Here is a 25,416-nt window from a genome sequence, read left to right on the forward strand (position 1 = left end):
TGTTAACATACTGGAATTAAAATAAAAAACTTAATAAAATTAAAAAAATAGATCTCTCTCTTTTTTTTCTCTGCATAAACACATAGAGATATCAAGACTTGAAGAAAATATGATAAAATGTTACCAGTGGCTAACTCTGGGGGTAGGATTGTAAGTGATTTTTTTTGGTCATTACTATGATTTCTTAAATTCTTCGAGACTTCTTGAGAAAATCGAACAGATTCTTGATTCTTTTTCTTTAAAAGTTAAGGAACGATTACTCAGTCTTAAAAAGTCTTAAAACTCTGGCCCATGCTGCCAGATGGATGAAAACTTGCAGACATTATGCTCATTGAAATAAGCTGGTCACAAAAAGACAAATACTGTGTGATTTCACTTTTATGAGGAACCTAGAGTAGTCAAATTTATAGAGACAGAATGGTGGTTGCCGGGGGCTGTGGGGGAGGGGGCCTGGGAGTGGTTGTTTAACATAAAGCAAAGAGTTTTAGTTTTGCAAGATGGAAAGAGTTCTGGAAATTGATTGCACAACAATGTGAGTGTGCTTAACATGACTGAACCATACACTTGATATTGGTTAAGACAGATTTAAACCACACGTAAATTTTTTTTTTTTAATTTTTTTTTTCAACGTTTTTTATTTATTTTTGGGACAGAGAGAGACAGAGCATGAACGGGGGAGGGGCAGAGAGAGAGGAAGACACAGAATCGGAAACAGGCTCCAGGCTCCGAGCCATCAGCCCAGAGCCTGACGCGGGGCTCGAACTCAGGGACCGCGAGATCGTGACCTGGCTTGAAGTCGGACGCTTAACCGACTGCGCCACCCAGGCGCCCCACACGTAAATTTTTTAAAGTTCATCTACATTATAAGAGGAGAGCTTCAGTGATGCCCTTAAAAACAAACGTGCACTGAACGATGTGCTTTCTGTTACATGAGGTTGCGTTTTCTCTGTAACTTTTAAATTCTTTTACAGCAGCTGGAGCCACCTCTCCACATGAGCTTTAGGTTCATCCCCTGCCATTCTTTTCTCTGTCAAATCTCTTGTTTTTGCTTTTGTCTTTATTCTTTCACTCTTTGCGTGGTTTTTCTCCTCCACCTATGAACATGCTCAAGTTTTGGGGGGCTTTGTTAGATCTCTTAAGAGTATGTTAATCAATTGCTCCTTTTTAAAATGCTTCTTTTTCTGGCTTTTACAACATAATTTGTATATTGTACATCCTCTTACAGACACACACTTGTATAACTGATCTTCTATTACTGATCTGTGGTGTCTCTCCAACATCCATACCAGGGATGTATGTGCAAGGCAGGGTGACTCCCTTTCTTTCTCTTACCCCCACATATAATTATTCAGCACTGGTGACTAATTTTATCTCCTCTGTATTCTTTTAGCCCTATCCCATCTCTGGTTTCAGGCCCTCAGCCTGTCTTGTCAGAATGTCCCAATAGTTCAGTCTTGCCTCATCTTCCACACTGCAAGCAGAGTGATCCATCTATATTGTAAACCTTACCATGCTTCTTCCTGTCTAAAAGCCTTTTGGTCAAGGTGCCTACCCTTCAGCATGGTACCCAACACCTTCATGACATGGTCCCTAGCTGTCCATCCAGACTCTTCATCCACCAGTTCCACAGCTCATGTCACCTTTCATGATCAACGACTTTCATAACTTGCTGTGGTTCCCCAGCAATTTCTGGGCCTCCTGCCTCTCCTTATTTTCTCTGGCTGGGAAATCTTTGCCTTCCACTTCATTGGCCCAAGACACAGCCACTTTCCTACATTCAGCTTAGGCACCATCTCCCCTAAGGGACTTCCAGAGTCCTCAATGTCCCTACAGTGTCCTGGGAACAGGTTGTTGCCTTAACAGGTTATTTACATAGAAGTTAACTATCTATGTGTCTGCCTCCTCACTAGCCCTTAAACTCTTTAAGGGCTGAGTCCATCTCAAGTCATTTAGGTGTTTCCAGCACCTAGCACACTGTAGGCCCTCAATCAGTGTTGATTAATTAACATAATTATGTAATAAACACTTTTGTTGAAAGGTTATATCCGTAATTAACAAAATATTTAAAGCACTTTTCCCTGACCACCATTGCCTTAATTATAAATTTTGATGGCAGAGATAAATGAACGGAAGTTTGATGAAGAAAGCTAAGATCTCTGGAGGTTATACATTTAATTTTTCCATTATAATTTTGACCTATTTTAGCAGGGCCTATCTGGTCGGGGGCGGGGGGATCTTTTGACCTTTATGATCCTAATAGGCAGCGCTGAAATCAAATAGCCTCACAAATATATGTTCTGCATTATACATACCCATTTGGTACTTAAGAGTTTACAGATTTGGCCTAAAAGTAGATTTGCTAGTGATACTACTTTCCTATCTTCCCACTGACTGGCCAGTGCTTTTGGATGCATTATAGCATAATACAGAGTGGAGTCCCTTCAAAAGGGAACCTACGAGGAAATCTGGCTGAACAGTGACCCAAGGGGACTTCCCACCCGGGTGCGTGCCCCTCCTTGCGGGTCTCAAGGGCCTGGAATAGCGGAATCCGGCCGCTTCCCTCGCAAGGCCAACTACCCCTAGGAGGGCGGATCGCACCCCACCACTGCCCCACGACCCTCGCCGCTGGACAGCGCAGCCGGGGTCACGTGCGCGCGCCCGGTCCACCGCCCCCGGACCCGAGCCCGCCCCGGCCTCAGGGCAGAGGCCGTAGGATCACGCGCGCCCGGGCGGCTTGGGCCGGGCGCAGCCAATGGGCTGGCGGCGCCCGTCTGACCCGCGCCGGCGGGAGGGCGTGGGGAGGCAGGCCGGGCGCGCACGCTGCCGGGCTGTATCGCCATCCCTGCTGCCGCCGGGACGGGAAGTGAGCCGCCGGGGCCCACAGTGAGATCCAGCCACCGAGAGGGTCCTGCAGGCGCCCGGACCCGCACCCGGGGCGAAGCATGGCGGCCGCCAAGGTAAGCGTAGGCCCGTTGCCCCGGGGAGCGTGCCGGCCGGCCGGGGCCCGAGGGCTCGGGCGTTCACGTGCCGCCTTGGTGCAACGGGGAAAGCAAATGGAGAGGGGCCCGGGGCAGCTGTTCCACCTTGCAGCAAAGGAGGAGGGAGGTGACCGCTTCTCCCGGGCAGCACATGTGGCCCATGCGGGGACAGAGGCCCGACCTTGCAGTAGAAACTTTGTCGGCTGAACCCTCCCACTTGGCCCGGGAGGGAAGTCGGTGCCCGGCTGGCGCTCGGCGGGCTGAGCCAAGGTCGGCTTAGAGAAGCCAGGTGCGCCCGGGGCGAAGGAGGGCCCGGGGTCATCAGGTCCCCTCGGGCACCTCAGAGCACACCTGCTTGTGACCCCGGTTGTTATTGACTCGGGCTTTTTCCCGGCGGCATCGCCCGGGCTGAAGCCAGATCCTATTAGGTTTCAAAGGCTCCGCCCTCCCGAGGGTGGGGAAGTCACCTTGACTTCCGTTTTAGAGACTGTTCGGAATAGTTGGCCTGCACGCGTGTGGGTAAAAATGGAGAGGGTCCCCGCCCCGCCCCCCCCTTCTCATCTTCCAGCCACCTCTCCCCATCTGACAACACTTACGTACCGGCCTCTGAGCATTTGAGAGGCTTCTTTTTAGAAATGACAAAACAGATTGTCCTGGGAGCCTGTAACTCTTGTGAAGTTTTACTTAAAAGGAATTCTGCGTAATGTGAATCATTCACTAACCCGGAGGAAAGGCAGCTCCGACAGCTTGACCTTTCCTCTTTTCACCATTTTTTGAAACCTGGACACCATTTCAGTCTCTTTGGACTCCATTTCAACTTTTCTGGCAGAATACCATACTTAGTCCCAATCACTTGAATCATTGGAATTTATTGCTTTTAATTTTAAGTTCACGAAGGCAGTCCTTTAATCAAGCCTATACAACTTCTTAGTTCATTTTAAGTGCAATGAACTTAAATATACCCAACATTTCAAACATTTGTCCTTAATCAAAACTCTGTGATAACCCTCAAGAGGAAAACATGGCCAACACATCATACTCCTATTTATTCAAGCAAACTAATCACATTTGCAATGGAAATTGTAAGCAGACAAATATATTTAAATGCTGTTCTATGACTTAAGTTTCTCCAGACTCCCCAAATCTGCAGGCTTCTTCATGTTTCTAGACTATGTGGCCTAAGTGGCCTTTTTCTTTTCTGTAATGACTCTTGAGTTCCATCCTCAGGAGTGTGTTCTTGGGTGTGTGCATGAGTGTATTTGTGTGTGTGTGTGTGTGTGTGTGTGTGTGTGTGTGTGAACATATTGGTATATATAACTATTTTAGGTAGATTCTTTGAGGATCACTGGTATTTATTTTTGGTAACTACATTAACCCTTTCAAACTCAATGGCTCTTGACCTTTTCTTTGCATTAAATTTGTATCCAGTCAAGATTTCAAGGCCTGATATGAATTCGTTCCTTCCAAGTGACTTCTTCCAGGAGACAGGTGAAAATAGATTCCCATGCTCTTATTATTTTTTATATCTGCATGTGAACTAAATAATTATACTTAATTTGGAGATAAAATAATTGAGGAGCCTAAACTGATGAATGTGCATGTAATTTGAGTATAAGAAAAGGATCATGAACTAGTATGAAGTAAAATAAGTGACATGGACGCAGATTTAACTTTTTGGTTGTATCTTTATTAAGCTATCATATCATATCAATAAGTGCAGTTAATTGTAACCAAGTAGTGAGGGGGAAGATGAAACATTTCATTTTTACTCTTTGGGAACTTGTGTGTTTGTTTATTTATTCATTTAGCTTTGCCTCTTTTCAGGATTTCTGATGGCTCATATTATATATACATATATTTACAATCCAAAAAGATATCAAAATCAAGTGAGAGTAGATAAGAAAAGACAGGATAAAGGGAAAGGAAGATGCAGCCATGACTAAAATTAGTGGGAAATAAGGAGGTACTTGCTAGAGGAGACTGCATTTTCTAGCAGCCAGGGTAAAGAGGAAATGATCAGCAAGGTCAGTCAGTTACTTGGGAGAGAAGCCTCCTTGTACTGAGGGCAGTTTCTCCCCATGTCCTTTTATGTGCTGTGAGCAAACTGCATTCAGAACTAGCTCATGACCACAAATATAGGTCTGTGGGTTCCATAAGGCCATTTTTAATAATGTCCCTCCTTGTAGCTCCAGGGCAGTGCAGTAAATGTAGTCTTAAAAGTTCCCAAAACGAGCTGTGCTGGTCTACTTTAGTCTAAGAATGCCTCTTACTTAGTGGCCTTTGGGCACTATCCTTGTGAGGTGATTCTGTCAGTTGTGGGTCAGTGCTGGGTGGACTGAGTTAAAGGCTGCGCTGTTAGCCTTTTCCTGGTGTGCAGTTAGTCCATGTTGCTGCATTGAACACAGAGCCATGGGTTTAACAGTCTCATTTACAAGCAGGATTGACATCCCCTCTTAAAACTTGAAGAGCCTGCCTAGGAGAGAGCCCACTCCAATGGAATGTCCCAGAGGTTGGGCCAAGAATCTGAAACTCAACAATTGTAGGTGAATTTCAGCACTCACTGTGGAGAATTGTTTGAATATTTAATTAAGCAGGTCTGATATTTTCTGGATGAACTTAACCACACCTAGCAGTTTCTTGATCTCTTGATCATTTATTCTGAGTTTCCTTGTTCTTTTTTTCTCCCCCCCCAAGTGTAACTAATTATTCATGTCCCTCTTCCTTTAAATAGTTCACATAGGAAGGCCAAGAGGCCAAGAATCTAGTCTTTGGTCTGCTTTTATTTTGATTTCTGCACGAAGACTTCTGCATAATGATGCAAAAGATATTTGTTTTTTCATGAGGTAACATTGATCTAAAACTCTTATTATTTTGAGACAGACTCAAAAAACTTCCATTCTCTTGCTGCCTACTTTCTTAAGGTTCCCTTCCTATATGGTAAATGGTAAGTGGTCTGCCTGTACTATTTGTGTCGTTTTCAGTATTTCTTTTAAAACCTTCCAAGCACTGCCCTGCATGTATTAAAATGTAAATGAGTTTTTTTAATGATGTTTCATGCAACTTCACAAAAAATGCATTTTTAAAAAGTAGTAATAAGGGGAAACCTCCCCTTCCCCTTTGCCCCCATTTGGTTGTAGCGAACATTCCCTCTTGGTCATTGGTTGAATTTGTACATTAATAATGATGAAATGAAACTAGATGAAACTTAAAAGTTAGAGAATGCTTACTTGAGTTCAGGCGTGAGAAATGTTCAGATATAAAACTGGACATGGACCGATAATTTGGCCTAGAACTAAAGGAAATTTGGAACAAATTGAAGCATTAATAATAATGAAAATTTGGTCTGGAGGACTAGAACACTTAGGATTGATACTGCATTCTTGGAGGAGTTGTTGCTACAATCACTGATCACTGACTGCTTCAGAGTTGTGTATTATGTTCTTTCTAATGTTCCAAATGGGACTAAACTGAGGATGTGAAAATGAATTGGTTTCCTTTTGGGCCTTCTAGAAAACCACAACTATACTATAGGCTGAATCCTGTCATGGAAGTGCCCTCAGTAGTGGTTAGTGCCACAAAAGGGGCTATGGAAGCACTGGGGAAGGAGATGGATTCTGTGGGGGTGGAAGGAGGAAACATCTCAAAAGTGATGGTATTTCAGCAAGAATGGCTGGGGAAAGAGCGAAGACCCGTTCCAGTGATAAGAAACCACAAGTGTAAGGCCGAAGTGACAACACTTGCTACTTGTAGGGGATAGGATAGCAGGTAATGAAATCCATAAAAGAGCAGGGAACCTTCCCTGAGTACTTACTAGATAAGAGATTTGGTCTAATGCTTCTTGTTAGTAACTTACCTATATCCTGTAGCAGTCCTGTGAGTTACATGCTATCATCCATGATTTACAGATGATGACTCTGGACACCAAGAGTTGATGTAAGTGGCTGAAGAGCAGATAATTAGGAAGTGAAGGAGCTGGAGTTCAGGTCCAGCCAGTCTGGCTCCAGAGTCTGCTCTTATCCTGTGCTCCCTAGGGTCTGCCTGCGTGGTAGTTTGGGTAGAGAGTAGAGCGCATGAGAGAGGGGAGATGGTTTAGGAGGGAAATTAGGTGCTTCAGAGTAAGCCAGATTTTTATGTAAGAACCACTTACACAGTGTCTGCTATGTGCCAGGAACTTTCCCAAGTGCTTTACAAATAATAACTCAATTACTTTTCATAATAGCAAGAAGGGTGCTATTTTTGTCCTTATTTTAATAGGTGAGAAAACTGAGGTCCAGAAAGGTTAAGTAATTTCCTTAAAGTTATATAGTAAGTAAGTGATACAGCCTGGATTTGAACCTTGCCAGTATTTTTTCAGTGTCTTTGCTCTTAACCTGTCTCCACCTCTCCCAGGCCTTAAAAAGAGTTCTGTTTGCAAAGGTGTATGTGAAAATTCACATGTTATCAGTTATGGACGTATGTATTTCCTGGTCTTCCTAGTCCAGTAGTTTGTAGCACACTGTGACACTCAGTGTATGTTTCATTGCAGTGTTGATTTGCTATAGCTTTCTTTAAAAAAAAATTTTTTTAACGTTTATTTATTTTTGAGAGAGAGAAAGAGAGAGAGAGGGAGGCAGAGCTTGAGTAGGGGAGGGATAGAGAGAGAGGAAGACACAGAATCCAAAGCAGGCTCCAGTGTCTGAGCGGTCAGCACAGAGCCCGATGCAGGGCTTGAACTCACCAGCTATGAGATCATGACCTGAGCCAAAGTCCGATGTTTAAATGACTGAGCCACCCAGGCGCCCCTGGCTTTCTTAAAAAAAAAAAAAAAAAAAAAAAATTATTTTTGAGAGAGAGAGCGAGTGAGCACGGGGGAGGGGCAGAGAGAGAGGGAGCCACAGAATCTGAAGCAGGCTCCAGGCTCTGAGGTTTCAGCACAGAGCCCCACGTGGGGCTTGAACCCACGAACCAGGCCGTGTCCTAAGCCGAAATTGGACGCTTCACTGACTAAGCCACCCAGGCACCCTGATCTGCTATGGCTTTCAAACCACATTGCTGAGGCCAAGAATTGTCATATACCTTTTTTTAAAAATAGCTTTATTGAGAATTCATGTACCATACAATTCACTCATTTAAAGTGTACAATTCAGTAGTTTTCATATATTCACAGAGTTGGGCAACTATCCATGCTGTCATATGCCTTTGTAAAAGTCTTAATCCACTGTTTACTACTAAGGACTTGGACTGTATTTTTAAGCTCCATGCTTTTCTCATTTCTCATCCTATAACAATGCCCTATTCAAACATTTGTTAATGAGGATGAAATGAGATTTGGGCTTATCACAGATATTCTTTAAATGGGAAGTTTCTTTCCCTTATGGTAAAACCACTAGGTATTTAGTGATATCACAACATCATAATAAAGCAGAGCAGTTTTTGTGCTAGACAGGAAGGAAAAAAAGTTTGAATTGTTTTTATGCTACCACGATGGTGGTAAGTTTCTGTGGTTCTGCTGAGGTTTGGATTTAGAGTTTCTTAAATTGATGGAGCTGGTGAGGAATGGGTTTAAATAACACAGTGGTCCTCTCTCCTCCCTACCAGTCCTGTCCCCTCTTGCTAGGTAAAGAAACGGAGTCCCAGAAAAATGTGTAATTGGACTAAGTCCCCTGATAAACCCTTTTGCTTTTTGCACACAGGCCACATGCCTTCACCAATGTTGGTCAGCAAATAGAGAACTGGGGTGGGTGGGGAGGGTTCAAAGCCAAGCTATGGTGTAAGAAAGTCAGGGAGCAATTCTTTTTGGATATTGAGTTCTTCATAAGATTGGTGGAGGGGTTCTGACTCCTTCTACTTCTTTGACCTGTTGTCCTGTGTCCAGCCTCTGCTTTTGTTGAGTTCTCAGATGGAATCATTCCTCCCTGAGTTTTCCACTCTCTGTGAGGATTAGGCCTACTGAGCATGGTTTCTTCCTACGCTCCTTGCCCAGCATTTGCTGCTTCATAAGCACCCATCCTTCCTGTCATGATGCCTTGGATGCCTTTGAGTGAGTCTTGGAACAGAGGAATGTGTGAATCTGCAGATGTGTGCTGGTTTTGCTGGGGAGTAAGGAGGATGTGCCCTTGCTGCAGTGATATAATTCCCTTAGCAAATGTATTTAACAGCAACTGAGCAAGCTCTATTTTCATGGCCTGTTTAACCAGACCTTCTTGTTGGGTTAAATCGCCCCAATTTATGGTGGCTCTGGTCTGTTACCTCAGAATTATTCCCAGTGGTTTATTTGTAGCGTGGTGGTCTGGTTTGTTGATTAGAAACGTTTATAAGATAGAGTACTCGTACTCACCATTTCCTTTGGAAATTTGCTGTGCAGTTGCATGAGTGAAAATAGGCCCTGATGGTTCCTTTTGAGTTGAGGTGCTGACAACATAGCAGAGTTTGCAGTGTTGAAATTTTTAGTAATTTAGCCTAAATAAACCACTCTGTTTAATGACTGTTATTAGGCTGGTAGCTTTGTCTTGGTTTCCACACGTAGTCACAGTTTCCACATGTTATCCATGAAAACTGTTGACTTGATACAAGAGTCAGATATTTCAAGATACACTTATTGTTCTATGGTAAAACGTCTTTTGCGTCAGACTTATGCAGTACAATTTGTAAGAAAACTGTGAAGTGTAGGGGAGGGAAAAGTTCTCCCGGACTCTCCTAGGGTCCCTGGCTGGATCTGAAAATTAAACTGACAGAAACAGATGGGAGAAACGTATACAAGTTTCATTGAATTTTTACATATACGTGGGAGGCTTCACAAGAGAATGAAGACCCAAAGGAGGGACCAGAGTAGGAAGCTTTTATTCCTTTCAAACAAATTTGTGAAGAATTGACAAGACAGAGGCATTTGGGCTAGGAGTAGTAAATGGTGAAGAAGTAACTAGGAGATAAGGGTTAGTTTAATGATGTTTAATGATGTACAGTTTAATGATGTACAGCTTTCTGGATCCCCAATTCCCCATCTCTGGTGATAAGAATGTCTTTTCTCCTCCTAGTGCAGGGAGGGTACCCTGGTACCCTTCACATGGGGATTCTGTGACTGATTTCAGGAAAGAGGGCTGTGGGGAGAAGGTCAGAGTGACTTTCCTCCTTTTGCTGTTTTCTCAGACTCCTTCAGCTTAAGATTTTCCATGTGCCAAAATGCTACATTGTGGTGCAATATGTCCTGAACTCCATCATGAGCCTGATTTGAACAGGCTTGTAGCCCCAGGTGCCTGTTTAGAAGTTTCTCCAAGTTAGACACGTGATTTTTATATGTCTGATTCTGGTCACAGTTCTAGACTGAGCAGTTGAGGAGCTCAGAACTGCTTTCTTATATGGGAAGAGGCTGCAAGAATGTTTTGTTTTGTTTATTTATTTATTTTTAAATCAGTAGCTCTGGTTTCGTGAGGAGCTAGACAGGCAGGAGTGGCTGTATGCCCACTTCTTCCACTAATGGTGAGAACTTGGACAAGTCTACTTTCTCTGGGTACTTAGTGTCACCTTGTGGAAAACAGGGACCATCAGTGTGTGATGAGCAAATGCAATGTAACATGTGAAACCACTGCGAATTATCAAGGAATGTCAAGAGATGTTGTTGCGGGCTGTGGGACATTTCCACCTAATTGAAAACCGGGGGACAGAGATATTATTTGACATGCTTGAACAAAACGTAGTGTGCTTTTCTTAAGCTTGTGATCCATTTTAGTATTCACCATAATGGCTAGCCTCTGTGGCTGCTTAGCCAAATTCTCTGAGTAGTCTACTGGAGCTTGGCTATTAGAAGTTTTGGTCCATGGACCCGCAGCATTGGTTTACTTGGGAGCTTGTTAGAATTGCAGCATATTTTGAGGAATCTCCATAATGTTCTCCAGAGTGGCTGCACCAGTTTGCATTCCTACCGGCAGTGCAAAAGGGTTCCCCTTTCTCTGCATCCCCGCCAACATTTGTTGTTGCCTGACAACAATGTTATCCATTCTGACAGGTGTGAGATGGTATCTCATTGTGGTTTTGATTTGTATTCCCTGATGATGAGTGATGTTGAGCATCTTTTCATGTGTCTGTTAGCCATCTGGATGTCTTCTTTGGAAAAGTATCTGTTCATTGCCTGTTTCTTTACTGGATTATTTGTTTTTTGGGTGTTGGGTTTGATAGGTTCTTTATAGATTTTGGATACTAACTCTTTATCCGATATATCATTTGCAAATATCTTCTCCCATTCTGTCAGTTGCCTTTTGGTTTTGTTGATTGTTTCCTTTGCTGTGCGGAGGCTTTTTATCTTGATGAGGTCCCAGTAGTTCATTTTTGTTTTTGGTTCCCTTGCCTCCGGAGACGTGTTGAGTAAGAAGTTGCTCTGGCTGAGGTCAAAGAGGTTGCTGTCTGATTTCTCTTGAAGGATTTTGATGGTTTCCTGTCTCACATTTAGGTCTTTCATCCATTTGGAATTTATTTTTGTGTATGGTGCAAGAAAGTGGTCCAGGTTCATTCTTCTGCATGTCGCTGTCCAGTTTTCCCAACACCATTTGCTGAAGAGACTATCTTTTTTCCATTGGATATTCTTTCCTGCTTTGTCAAAGATTAGTTGGCCATATGTTTGTGGGTCCATTTCTGGGTTTTCTATTCTGTTCCATTGATCTTTGTGTCTGTTTTTGTGCCAGTACCATACTGTCTTGATGATTACAGCTTTGTAATATAGCTTGAAGTCTGGAATTGTGTTGCCTCCAGCTTTGGTTTTCTTTTTCAACATTACTTTGGCTATTTGGTATATTTCTGATTCCATACAAATTTTAGAATTGTTTGTTCTAGTTCTGTGAAGAATGCTGGTGTTATTTTGATAGGGGTTGTAAACTACCCTACAATCTATCAATTGCACTGCTAGGTATTTATCTGAAGAATACAAAAATGTTGATTTGAAGGGGCACATGCACTCCAATGTTTATAGCAGCACTATCAACAATAGCCATATTATGGAAAGAGCCTAAATGTCCATCGACTGATGAAAGGATAAAGAAGATGAGGTAAATGTATATAGTAGAATATTACTTGGCGATGAAAAGGAATGAAGGCTTGCCATTTGCAACAACATGGATGGAACTAGAGTGTATAATGCTAAGTGAAATAAGTCAGTCAGAGAAAGACAAATACCATATGATTTCACTTATACGTGGAATTTAAGAAACAAAACAGATGAACATAGGAGAAAGGAAGAAAAGATAAAAAGAGAGAGGGAGGCAAACCATAAGAGACTCTTAAATACAGAGAACAAACTGAAGGTTGCTGGAGGGGTGTTGGGTAGGGGGATCGGCTAGATGGGTGATGGGCATTAAGGAGGGCAGTTGGGATGAGCACTGCATTTTATATGCAAGTGATGAATCACTAAATTCTACTCCTGAAATCATTATTACATTATATGTTAACTAGGATTTAAATAAAATTTAATGATTTAAAAAAGAATTCCAGCATTTTTGGACTTATGCCAGGCCAAAGATTCTGTTGCATTAGAATCTGCCTTTCAACTAGATCCTCACGGGACTGCATGCACATTAAAGTTTAAGGAATATTGGTCTGGAGCTCTCATTAGTGTGTAATTAAATGTAGCTACCTTTCTAAACCAAGGGTGCAGTACCTTTTGAATTGGTTGTAAGTTAGTCCAACTTTTTGCAGAATTAAATACACAGTGATAAAATTCAGTATAAATTTTAGGGTTTTTAGGGATTCATTTTGATTCCACATTGGGGTCAGGGTATTATTTTTGGAACACATGTCTGAATTATTATTTAAGGAAATGTATGATTATTATACAAGGGTTGTACTTTTCTCCATTTCTTAACTACCCACACATACTTAAAGTTCCCGAATATGAACTTACACGTATTCTCTTTTTCGATATTCTCTCCTAAAGGTCACCAGTGACCTCAGTTCTGAAACTGTTGACCTATCTTCTTTATTACTGGCCTGGTGGGACCCCCCCCCCCCCAATGTCCCACCCCTTTCTTCCTATAGCACCTTCTGTCAGCTTTCATAATGTCCCCTCTCATGGGTGGCCTCTTAACTCATATTATTGCTTTATTCTCCTTTGTGGGCTTCCTTTCGTCCTTCTTTTCTCCCCGAAATGTTGGTGTCCTGAGACTCTCTTCCCCCTGGAGGGTGATGGCTCTGTGTAACTCAGTCTGGGCAGCTCTCTTAAGCAGCAGCCTTGCATTTTCAGCTGTTTGTTGGAAATCTCAACTTTTCTGCCTCAGAGATAATTCAAACTCTGCTTACCTAGAATTGAATTCATCTTCTTGGTCATTCCTGTCTTTCAGTCTGTAAATTAACTTTCCTGCTGATTAAAATGTCCGATTAGTTCAATTGAGTACCTGATGTGGTCAGCCAGGAGAGACCATCAGCAGTAATTTGGATGTGGACAAAGAGATGGGTCTGTGAAACCCTTCTGCTGCCCTTCTAGTGTCCTGTCTCTTCCATTTATGCCCAGGTCTTCATTACCTTTTAGCCACACCGTTTCTATAGCTTCCAAGCTAGTCTTGCCTTTGGCCTGTTCCCTTTCCTTCCGTCTCCATGCTACCCAGAACCGTCAAAGGCGGCTTCTAAGATTGGCTCTTGTTCCCATGCTAATAGCAGTACTGTGTTCACATGGACAGCACCTAACAGTTTTTAAAAGATGTATTCGTGTGTGCGATTGATACCAACTATCTGTCAGCTCATACTGTACTGGGCTTCTAAAATGAGTCAACTATCAGACTTGTTTTCAAGAACTCACAGTCTAATGGGGTTAAAATAACCAGATGATATGAAGACCCAAGCTTCACTATTTTATCTTTATTATCAACAGGGTAGCCGGGAAGGTAAGGTAGCCTCATTTGACAGGGCACCTTAAGGTTCAGAAAAGTTATGCAAATAACAATAACAACAGCAGGTTCCATTTATTTAATACTTATAAAGTCAGGCACTGTTCTAGGCACTCTGTATATGAAGGAATCTGGTCTTCTCAACAGTTTTATGACATATAAGTGCTGTTCTTATCTCCATTATAAAGATGGACAACTGCATCTGAACAGAGTATTTAATATTTAAGTCTCTTGAGGACAGAGAGGTTAAATGATTTGTCCAAGGGCACAGAGTTTAGAATTGGCAGATTTGAAGACAAGCAGCCTGGGTCCAGAGTCCACGTACATAACCACTGTGTGACATTGCCTTCTTTAATCTACCTTGTCACACAGTGTAGTTTCATGTTGCCTACAGAATAAAATTTAATCTCTGTAGCCAGCCAATGCCTCTTTGATCTTGGCTGTTGTCTAGTTTTTCCAGTATTACTGCACACTCATTCCCTTCGGATATCCTTCACAGTGGTTTATGAATGGGACCCCTGTTTGCATTGCTGGCCAGAAAGCTATGGCAACAGTGTAGCAGGGAAAAAGGGAGTCTGTTTGTTTGTTTGTTTGTTTGTTTGTTTGTTTGTTGTTTAACTTAGAGCTCAGTCAGAGACAGATATGTTTTTTGTCATTTCTCTATGTTGGTCGGCTGGGTTTTTTTCAGTTCTCTTTAGTTCTTAGGAAAAGGGGTCTTAGTTTTATTTTGCCATTCATTGAAGCACCTGTCAGGATGTTAAAATCCATGTCCTAGGTTTATAGTTATTATGGCTGGTTTGTTCTAATCAAGATTCAGACACAAGCCACACATGGCATTTGACTGATACACCTTTTAAATCTTGTTAATCTATATGTTCTCCTACCTCTCTTACTGTTTCCTTGAGGTTTATTTGATGAGGGAATTGGGTCATCTTTCCTATAGTTTCCTACAATTTGGATTTTGCTGATTGCTTCCCCCTGGTGATCCTCTGTCCCCAGTGTTTTCAGACAAGTGATAGATATGGAGGCTTGATCAAGTTTAGGGTTTTATTTATTTTTATTTTTTGTCTTGGCTAGAGTACCTCCTAAGGGGTGCTGGGTGCCTCTCTCAGGTTATGGGGTACTTGGTACTGGGTACAGCATCAGGGGGCACATAATTCTTGGTTGTTTCCTGTGTTGTTATGTTTGATCAGTGGGGCTTGGATGTTGCTTTTCTATGCCAACAACTGTTTGCATAATGGCTTATTTTATTTTTAAGGTTTATTTATTTATTTTGAGAGCAAGAGTGAGAGAGAGAGAAATATCCTAGGCAGGCTCCACACTGTCAGTGCAGAACCTGATGCAGGGCTCAAACTCTTGAACCATGAGATCATCACCTGAGCCTAAGTCAGACATTTAACTGACTGAGCTACCCAGGTGCCCCAGAATGGCTTATTTTAGTTGGCTAAATTTTAATATTAACAGTCATTCTCATGTATTATGATTTTCATTCTTGAAACACACACGTGCATGTATATATGTATATATATTACAGAGAGTGTGTATCACAGTTATTACAAAAAATAATGGCTATTAAAATCATTTGGATGTTAATGGCTGTAGAGTTTGGAATGATGAAAAGATTATTGCTGGTGGTAGTCCAACATTGTGAATACATGAAATGGCACTGAATTATACACTTAAAAATGGTTAAAGTGTTAAGTTTTATGTATATTTTACCATGATAAAAACAAATCAGTTATAAATGGATTGTAATACATTCAATTACATTACATTCATGTAATACATGAATTAAAAACAAAACAAAACAAAACCAATACCATCATTCCATGAGTGAATAGTATTCATGCCCCAAAAAGTGAAACTGAGGTAGAGGGTAGGAGGTAAGTTCTTATTTAGCGAAGAATTGCCAACCAATAAAGGTTGAAGGCTTGATTGAATTAGAAAAAGGAAAAAAAATCATTTTGCAACCTGCAGGTAATAATGGATTCGCGCAAGGGTCTCTAGTGGATGCCAAAACCATTCAGTGAAAGATAGTTGGAATTCCTATGGTTTCAAAGTATCTCCTTGTAAATTACTTACTAATTACAAAGGAGGAAGAAGGTACCTTTACAATGAAGGACTCTGCCGCAATCTGTGATCCAATTTAACATCATCAGGAAATGGGACAAGCTATCATTGCTGATGTGATGTAGTAGGAAGTACCCAGCATATGCATAACTTTTGGAGACTTCTTGCTAACAATGTTGAATCTGAATCTAATCATGGAGAAACAGACAAATTCAGAAAGTAGGACTTTCTGTAAAACCTCTGGTCTGACTTCAAAAATGTTGGTGTTATGAATGAAAAGGCTAGATTAAAGGAGACCTCCAAAGAGATGTGACAGCCAAATGCAGGGCTTGGGCTTGGATCCAAAATAAATAAGCAAAACAGTAAAATAAGTAAATGAAAGAATGCCCAGTTGGCGTAACTCAATTAAGGAGAATATATTAAGCAATTCTGTATTAGTTTACTAGGGCTGCCGTAACAAAGTACCACAGACAGAGTGGCTTAGACAACAGAAATTTATTTTCTCACAGATTTGGAGGCCAGAAGTCCAAGATCAAGGTGTTGGCAGAGTTGGCAAGGTGAGAGAAGATTTAGAATTAGCTCTTTGGCTCCTAGGTGACCTTTTTGACCCCGTGTCTTCACATGGTCTTCCCATTGTGTCTGTGTCCTAATTTGGTTTCTTGTGAGCGTTCACACACTTATTTTATTGCAGGTTGATGTTGACTCTGAGTTTGCGGATTCCTCTTCTTTCCATTGCCCACCGTCTCTGTTCCAGAGGTAAAAAAAGCTCAACCCCTGGTTCTCTTTTTTGGTGGTTCTTGAAGATTTGTTAGCCCTATTTTGGTGTCCATCGGCAGGTCGAGAAGAGCCTGGTCTTGACCTTTGTCCAGTTTTCTGTTGGACTATTTGTCTTTTCACATTGATTTGTTCTCAGAGCACTTTTAAATTAAGAACCTTGGCCCTTTGTCCTATCTGTTGCACATTTTTTTTTGTAGTTGTTTGATGTTTAACTGGTTCATACTCACTTTTGATTTCTTTTTTATGTTACATATTTATTAATCTTTTTGTTTATGGATTCTGGGCTGTCAGTCATGTTTAAATACAGCTTCCCCACTTCATATAAGAAACCACTTGTGTTTTTCTAGTACTCTTTCTCTCTTTTGGAAGATTATTTACTAATTATCTGCAGTTATTTTGATATAAGATGAAAGGTAGGGAACCAGTTTAATTTTTGTTGTTGTTGTTCAACCCCAGGGGTCACGAACTTTTACTAGTGCCACATCACCAGCTGGCATGACCTGCTGCCAGCCCAGGCCAGACCTTCTGCTGGCTTAGGTTCGAAAGGGAAAATACCGTCAGTTCAGAAAGCCAAGAGAGCCTCCCTTGGGGCTCAGCTGCCTTCCGATGACTCAGTCAGCTCTGCCGCTGGGAACATGGAAACGGTGTCAGTAACTGGGAAGCAAGGCACTGTTAGATTCTGCCCCAGCATCCACCACTTTCATTCAGTCCTTCCTTCCCCTGTCTCCTCCACACTCACAGATAACACAGGAAGTCACATTGCTGGTTAGTGATAGGGTAAAAATTTAAATGTCCATTTGCAAAGCCCATAAAATAGGGGCAGATAGCATTCTGTGAGGGAAATCTGGTTGGACAATCTGGAAAATCTTCCCAGAAGAATTGGCATTTGACTTAGGTCTTGAAAGAACTGCAGCATTTTTAAATTTTCCAGAATGTGCAAAAAAAATACAGAAGAATATAATGAACACCCCCTCCCCCCCCACGTTCCTATCTAGTCAGTTTCAGGAATTATCAGCTTATGGCCAATACTGTTGCATTTATATCACTGTCTCTCTTCCATCCATCCGCCTGGTGTTTTCAAAGCAAATCCCCAACATATTGTATATGTAAATATCTAAAACAGATTTTTTAAATGAACAACCAAAATACTATCATACCTAAAAAAATTCGGTGATTCTTCAATATGATCAAATATCTGTTCTGTACATGTTTTATGCATTTCCCCCTTTCTTAATAATTTCTTAAATAGTTTTTTTTATTGTTACCTAAATAAGGCCCAGGCATTGCAATTGGTTGATGTGTCTTAATATTTCTTAATGTCTAGGTTCTCTTGCTCTTTCGATCTTGTCTTCTCTCTTTTTTCTTCTGAAAGCCAGTATAACATAATGGTTGAAATCCTGGACTCTGTGTTCAAAGTATGGCTCTGGGCAAGTTACTCTATTTGTACCTCGTTTTCCACATTTATGAAAAGGGGCATAGTTGTATTTCTTTACTGGGTCAATGTGCTCATGTTTGTGAAGCTCAGAGCCAGGCCTGGGACATAGTAAGCTTTACAGAAGCGTGAGCTGTGGGTTTGGAATCAGAGAAGTTGCTCAGAGTAACATTGCAAGTCAGCACACTGTGGGAGAGAGCAGAGGAGGGCTCATGTCAGTGAAATTTTGTGCAGTCTTGAGGATGTGAATCCTGGCTGTGCAGAGGGCTCCTATTTCTTTTTCTTTTGGCTGCCTGCTGGGTTCTTGATATTTCTTCAGTTCTATGATGTTGATGCACAGAGGAATTTTGAACAGGTAAGGTATTATTTAGTGGAAGCAACTTTTCTATTGTCCTTTTGATTTGCTGCTTTCCCTTCCTCTGCATTTATTAAGTTCGCTATTCTCTCGCAGAAGCCATTTTAACTTTCTCTGGCATTATCTGGGCTCCAGCAACTTGTGATCTCCTAAGTAGAACCTTTCAGCACTTTATAAATATGTCATATACTTTTTATATTCTTTTGTTCCCCATCAAGAACATACATCCCAGTCTTCAGAACAGCACAATCAGTTTTTATTCATTTAAGGAGCAGTAGTAATTTGACACTTGCTAATATGTAACAAATTATATTGGGAGCTGTAATTACAATTGCAGCTGGTTCCTAATTATACTGTAACCTTGATGCTTTAAAAAAATTAAGACTGAGTTCAACCTGTAATACTGGAGAATAATATTCTACATTAGGCAGGTCTGCCTTCTACTGAACCATGGGCACTTATGTATCATAATGCCAAATTAAAAATACTTTTTTTTGAGAGAGAAGGCACAAGTGAGTGAGGGGCAGGAAGAGAGAGAGAGACAGAGAGAGAGAGAGAATCCCATGAGGGGCAGAGAGAGGGAGAGGAAAAGAGAGAGAAACAGAACTCATGTTTACCCAAGGCGGAACTTGAACTCATGAACCGTGAGATCATGACCTGAGCCAAAGTCAGATGCTTAACCCACTGAGCCAGCCAGGTGCCCCTTAAAAGACTTTAATTTGAATTACTTTCACCTACAGTGTTGTCCAGAAGTACCCTTCATAAGGATAGCTTCAGGTCCCCATCCTGGCTTGCCAAATTCTTGGCACATCCTCCCGGTATTAAAATTAGTGTCAAAACAACCTGGGCTCTTGGGTCATTTTTGACTCTGTGATTTACTACTACTCACTTAAGAGTAAGAGTCTTATATCCTCACTTTCCTTATGTGAAAAATGGTGATGTTAATGACTCTTCACCTTAAATAGTTTTAGTGTTGTTTAAATGAGGTCAGATGTGAAGCCTTCTAGCATCATGCCTAGCATAGAGTTAAGGACTCAATAACAGCTGATAAGTGTTCATTACTATAATCAATAATGAACAATCCAGCTCCAAAGACTTTTTTACCTCTGCAACCCCCAACTCCAGCAGAATGATGATCTTAGTTCTGTCACCACTCTAATTTGTGATAGCACGTATCTCCACCCACATTGTACCAAGCACTCATTGGTAAGCCTGTCATTTCCCTCGTGGGGCAGGGTCTCTGGTTTATTTGGCATTGTCTCCTCAGTGCCTGGCGCTGGGCCTGGTACATGGTATGTTTCCCAGAGGTGATTGCATTGCATGAATGAACAGCACCATCTAAGGCAATGGTCTCAACTCAGGGTGGGGTAGTTTTGCCCCCAGTGCATATTTGGCAAGGTCTGGACACATTTTTGGTCGTCACATCCCCGGTGGCAGGGGGGAGGGGGTGGAGGAGTTTGCTACTGGCATCTAAAGAGTCATGGCAAGGGATGTTGCTAAACATCCTACAGTGAACCTGATAGCCCCCTATAACAAAGAATGATCTGACCCAAAATGTCAATAGGGCCAAGGTTGAGAAACTCTGGTTTAAGGCAACCTGACTGCCTGGGTTGTGGCCCTGTGGAAAAGGCATGGGGCTTAGGGTATATTAACCTGTTTGACCTGCATTTTTCTCAGCTATAAAAGAAGAAATTCCCACCTGCTTCAAAGGTTCTTTGAAAAGAAAGGGAGATTATAGAGGTGGGTGCCTAGTGACTCAGCCTACCTAGGCTCATCTTCATTGTCCTGGCCACTCATGATTTTTTTTTTTTTTTTTTTAAGACTTAGTATTTTTGAATAGTTTTAGGTTCACAGCAAAGTTAAAAGGAAGGTTCAGAGAATTCTTATATACCACCTGTGCCTGCACATGCATAGTCTCCCCCATTAGCTTTCTTCAGAGTGGTACGTGAATTACAGTTGATGAACCTGCATTGACACATCATTATCATTAAAGTCCCTGGTTTACATTAGGGTTCACTCTTGGCAGTATACGTTCTATGGGTTTGGACAAATTGTGTAATGATACGTATCCATCATTGTAGTATCATACACAGTATTTTCACTGCTCTAAAAATCCTCTGTGCTCTAACTGTTCTCCTTCCCTACTCCCTAACCTCTAGCAACCACTCATCTTGTAACTATTGTCATACTTTTTGCCTTTTTTAGAATATCTTATAGTTGAAGTCGTACAGTATGTAGCCTAATCAGATTGGCTTCTTTCACTCAGTAATATGCATTTAAGTTCCCTTTCGTGTCTTTTCATGGCCTAATAGCTCATTTTTTTTTAGTGCCGAATAATATTCCAATATCTGGATGTGCCACAGTTTATCCATTCACGAAGTATACCTTGGTTGCTTTCAGTTTTCAGTAATTAGAAATGGGACTGCTGTAATTATTAAACATTCATGTGTAAGTTTTCGATTCCTGGGTCATATGGTAAGAATATTTCAATTTTTTAAGAAACTGCTGATCTGTCTTCCAAATGCTGTACTGTTTTTCATTCCTGTCGGTAATCGATGAGAGTTCCTTTGGCTGCACATCCTCACCAGCATTTGGTGTTGTCCGTGTTCTGGATTTTGTCCATTCTAACATCTTCGTGTTTTAATTTGTATTTCCCTGATGGCAGATAATGTGGAACATCTTTTTATATGTTCACTTGCTATCTGTACATCTTTCTTGATGGTTTTTGTTAAGGTCTTTGGCCCGTTTTTTCTTTGGGTTCTTTTTTTTTCTTACTGTTGAATTTTAAGAGTTCTTTGTGTATTTTGGATAGAGGTCCTTAATTGGCTGTTCTATTGCAAATATTTTATCACAGTCTTTTGTTTATCTTCTCAGTTTCTTGACTGTATTTTGCAGAGCAGACATTTCTATTTTGATGAAGTCCAGCTACTCAATTCTTTCTTTCATGGGCCATGCCTTTGGTGTTGCATCTACAAACGCCTGAGCGGAGCCCAAGGCCATCCAAGTTTTCTCCTGTGTTATCTTCTAGGAGTTTTACATTTAGGTCTGTAATCCATTCTAAGTTAGTTTTTGTGAAAGGTGTAAGGTCTGTATCTAGAGTCTTTTTTTTTTTTTTTTTTTTTTTGCATGTGAATGTTTAGATGTTCAGCACCATTTGTTGAAGAGGCTGTCTTTGCTCTGTTGTCAGATCAGTTGCCTGTGTTTATGTAGATCCATTCCTAGGCTATCTATTGTATTCCATTAAAGATTGGTAATAATCTTGTTGGAAAATTGACCCTTTTGTCTTTCTGTAATGTCCCTCTTTATCCCTTATAACTATCTTGCTTCAAAATGGTTTCTGGCAGAAGTTAATATAGTTACTTCTGCTGTCTTTTGATTAATATGTTTGTGGCATATCTTTCTCCATTCATTTACTTTTAATCTGTAAGTTTTTATATTTACAGTGTGTTTTTTGTAGATAGCATATAATTGGGTCTTATTTTTTGATACATCTTACAAGTTCTGTCTTTTAATTAATTGGTTCTTTTAGACCATTGATGTTTTAAAGTAATTTTGATTATCTTGCTTGGTGTTTTCTGTCATCATGGTTTGTGGTTTTATGTCTGACATTGGTTTGGAGGAAGTTCTCAATCATTATTATTTCAAGTAATTCCTTCTTTCTTTCTTCTCCTTCTGGTTTTCCTGTTATATGTATATTATACTTTCTGTAGTTGTCCTGCAGTCCACCCCGTTCCCCCCCCCCCCCCCCCCCCCAGTTCCTTTTCCTCTTTGCTTTCAGTTTTGGAGATTTCTATTGAGATGTCCTCAAACTCAGAGATTCTCCCTTCAGTCGTGTCCAATCTACTAATAAGTCCATCAAAAGCATTCTTTATTATGCTTACAGTGTTTTTGATCTCTGGCATTTCTTTTGGTTCTTCCTTAGCATTTCCACTTTTCTGCTTACATTGCTGACTTGTCCTTGCATGCTGTTTACTTTATCCATTAGAGCCTTTAGCATATTAATCATAGTTGTTTTATATTCCTATTTTGATAATTTCAACATTCTTGCCATATTTGATGCTGGTTTTGATGCTCTGTTTCCTCAAATTGTTTCCTCAGATTTGTTTTGTTTTGTTTTGTTTTGCCATTTGCTATGCTTGTAACTTTTTCTTGGTAGTCAGACGTGATGTACTGGATAAAAGGAAGTGCTGCAAATAGGCCTTTGGTAGTGGCATGGGGGGAAGGGCAGCAGTGGTAAAGGCAGAGGAAGTGTTCTGTAGGCCTGTTATTAGGTCTCTGCCTATTAGAGAGCCTGTGGTTCTGGCTAGTGTACTTCACAAGTGTTTCTCAGTTTTTTTTTTTTTTTTTTTCTCTCTCCTCTTAGGTGGGAGAAAATGGCTAGAGGTGCCTGGAATAGGGTATTTACCTTCCCAACGGTAAGCTAGGCTCTGATAATACCCCAGCAGGTTAGGCTCTTAGTAAATAATTTCTCCCGAGTATAGATTTTGTTATAAAGAACAGAATGCTTGGATGCCTTTCAGAATGGTTCTGTTTTCTCTCCTCCTCCTAGAAGTGCAAAATGAGTTTTCTCCTGTATTCATTGTCAGAAACAGATTGAGTTTCAGGAGGTGAATATGGAGTTTCAGGACACAAATATGGAGAACCCCCTATGGCTGAGTCCCTTTACAGTTTTTAAATCTCTGTCTTGTCCACACTGAGCCTCCAGTGGTTTGTCATTTACAGTGACAGGTTTTTCCTACACTGACACTGGTTCTTGGCTTGGGTTCTAATTGGTCCTTCAGGTAACTTTCTGAAATAGATAAGTAGATTTGTCACTTCACCCATTTTATAGATGAGGAAACTAACTTGGAGACGTTAACTGACTTGTCCAGGGTCACCAGGTTAGCAATACACTGGAACCTAAATCTTTACCCTGAACCTGGTGATGTTTGATTATGTCATGGTGAGCAAACACCTCTGTCTCCAGAAAGAGTTGAAAATATAAACAGAAATAGCTCTATTTTAGAAAAGACTCATAGTCAAATTTTTGACTCTTGGGAACATTTACTGGAATGCTAACTTTAGCTGAATAACAATAATAATAAAATCTAAAATTAGTGTGTTGAAAGTAATTTTAGCATAACAGCACACAGCTAAAATACCACCATTCATTTCTTAACAGTTGTACTCTGTTTCTTAATACAGAATTGTAATGATGATGGCTTTATCATTGTTTAATATTTGTCTACAACAGTGCAGAGTTAAATCCAACACACTTCACAGGCTACTGAATCCTTCTGATAAACATCTCCAGCACCCCTGAAATGACCCGTTTGTGTAATTACCTGGCGGGTTAACATTTGTGGTATCTGCTGCCTTATAAGTCTCCTGTTGAGTGATATGAACTTTTGAGGGTTGATGACACAGAAAGGTTGTGGTTTGAAGCATGCTTAACAAGGCATCTTGCCTGTATACTTGTTTATATTTCAGTAACTTTTTCATAATCACTGCTCTTCCTTTATTAGAACTTAGGGAAACTGTAGGGTGAGGAATGAGGGACTTAGTGAATTCAATGAAAAATTACTTTTCTTAACTTTGATGAGACACCTCATTCTTTCTTCTTTTCAAGTTAATGGTAACTGTGGTTTTGGGGAATTCCGAACTTTCTTTGCAATTACTGATTGTATCAGTCAAGGTTCACTTACAGAGAACAGCAGAATCCACTCTAGCTGGTTTAAGCAGAGGGAGATTTATTACAGGGTATTAAATGGCTTACAGAATTTGTTGGGAAGGTGAAGAAACAGACTTCAGGTTGAGCTTTCAAGAGTGCCTCCCAGGCACAGCAGAGCAGGCCACCAAGGGAGCAGTCATGAAGCGGCCTGCCAGAGGGGAGTGTCCAGAAACATCCTGCCACTGACATGGGTAGGAAGGAGGTTGCCACAGGGAAATCAGACACTTGTAGCCATGGTGCTTGCTGGCAGAAACAGCAGAAGCATGGCCCCCAACTTCCAAATCTTTGCTTTCCAAAATTTTGCTTCCCAATCTCCTCCAGCTTCACCTGATTGACAGCGCTTAGGCCATGTAGCTGCAAGGGAGTCTGGGAAATGTAGTTTTCACCTTTCCAGTCTGTACAGTACATGAAGATGTGTGGTGATTCAGTTCAGGAAGATAGAGGGGAAGAAGAGTTGGCCCCAGTTTCTCAATTGTTAGGCCACACCCTAGTATTGCTTTCCCTTGGGATTCAGGTCCACCCACGACGCTTACTTCCTCAGATTCAAAAGACCAGAAAGGAACGTTTCTCCCTCCACCTCCTTTTGCTGCTTGTCACTACATGCACTCCTGTGCTTACACAGGGACTAGCTCACTTTTGATGAGCTGCCTCTTCTGGTTTTTATTTCATATCTAAGGTAAATAATTACTTCATGACAGTAGAATTTTCCGGGTAAACCTGTGCTTGCCTTGGCTTTCAGACCTTTTAGGTTTGGGAGGGCTGACTGAAGGCCTGGTTGTGCAAGATGAAGTTGAGATCTTGGGCCCTAGCTCGGTAGTTCTCAACCGAGCCCCACATTATCACCTCGTGATGGAGCTTTCAAGGTACCCATTTTAGAGATTCTGCTTGGATTAGCCTCTGCAGTCTAATTCGATAGGCCTGGACATTGATAAAACCCAGAAGTCCCTCAGGAGACTTGAATGTACAGCTGGGACTGAGAACCGCAGTCCTAACCAAACTGAATTGGACATTAGCTAAAGCTGTGGTTCTTTTTTTTTAATTTCTTTTTTATTGTTTGTTGATTTTAGAGAGATACACACAGAGTGTGAGCGGGGGATGGGCAGAGAGAGGGGGACACAGAATCTGAAGCAGGCTTCAGTCTCTGAGCTGTCAGCACAGAGCCCGACGTGGGGTTCAAACTCAGAAACCACGAGATCATGACCAGAGGTGAAGTGGGACACTTAACCGACTGAGCCACCCAGGCGCCCCTA

The 25,416-nt window shown here is 41.3% G+C and overlaps 1 protein-coding gene across 4 annotated transcripts in view; it reads left to right on the forward strand.

Moving 5' to 3' along the window:
- Positions 1–2,735: 2,735 nt before the first annotated feature.
- SLC25A13 (solute carrier family 25 member 13) overlaps positions 2,736–25,416 on the forward strand; it is a 185,744-nt gene continuing 163,063 nt past the window's right edge. Inside the window, exons 1-2 of one of the 4 annotated variants that reach the window (XM_058725014.1) lie at positions 2,736–2,957; positions 16,584–16,648. Coding sequence is in view for 1 of the 4 variants with exons in the window: in XM_058725013.1 (XP_058580996.1) it covers positions 2,943–2,957 (15 nt within the window). In the remaining 3 variants the exon portion in view is untranslated. The remainder of the gene's footprint in view (positions 2,958–16,583; positions 16,649–25,416) is intronic. The other 3 variants (XM_058725016.1, XM_058725013.1, XM_058725018.1) reach the window with 3 other exon arrangements.

Source organism: Neofelis nebulosa, chromosome 4 (genome assembly GCF_028018385.1).
Source record: "Neofelis nebulosa isolate mNeoNeb1 chromosome 4, mNeoNeb1.pri, whole genome shotgun sequence".
Classification (NCBI taxonomy): Eukaryota; Metazoa; Chordata; class Mammalia; order Carnivora; family Felidae; genus Neofelis; species Neofelis nebulosa.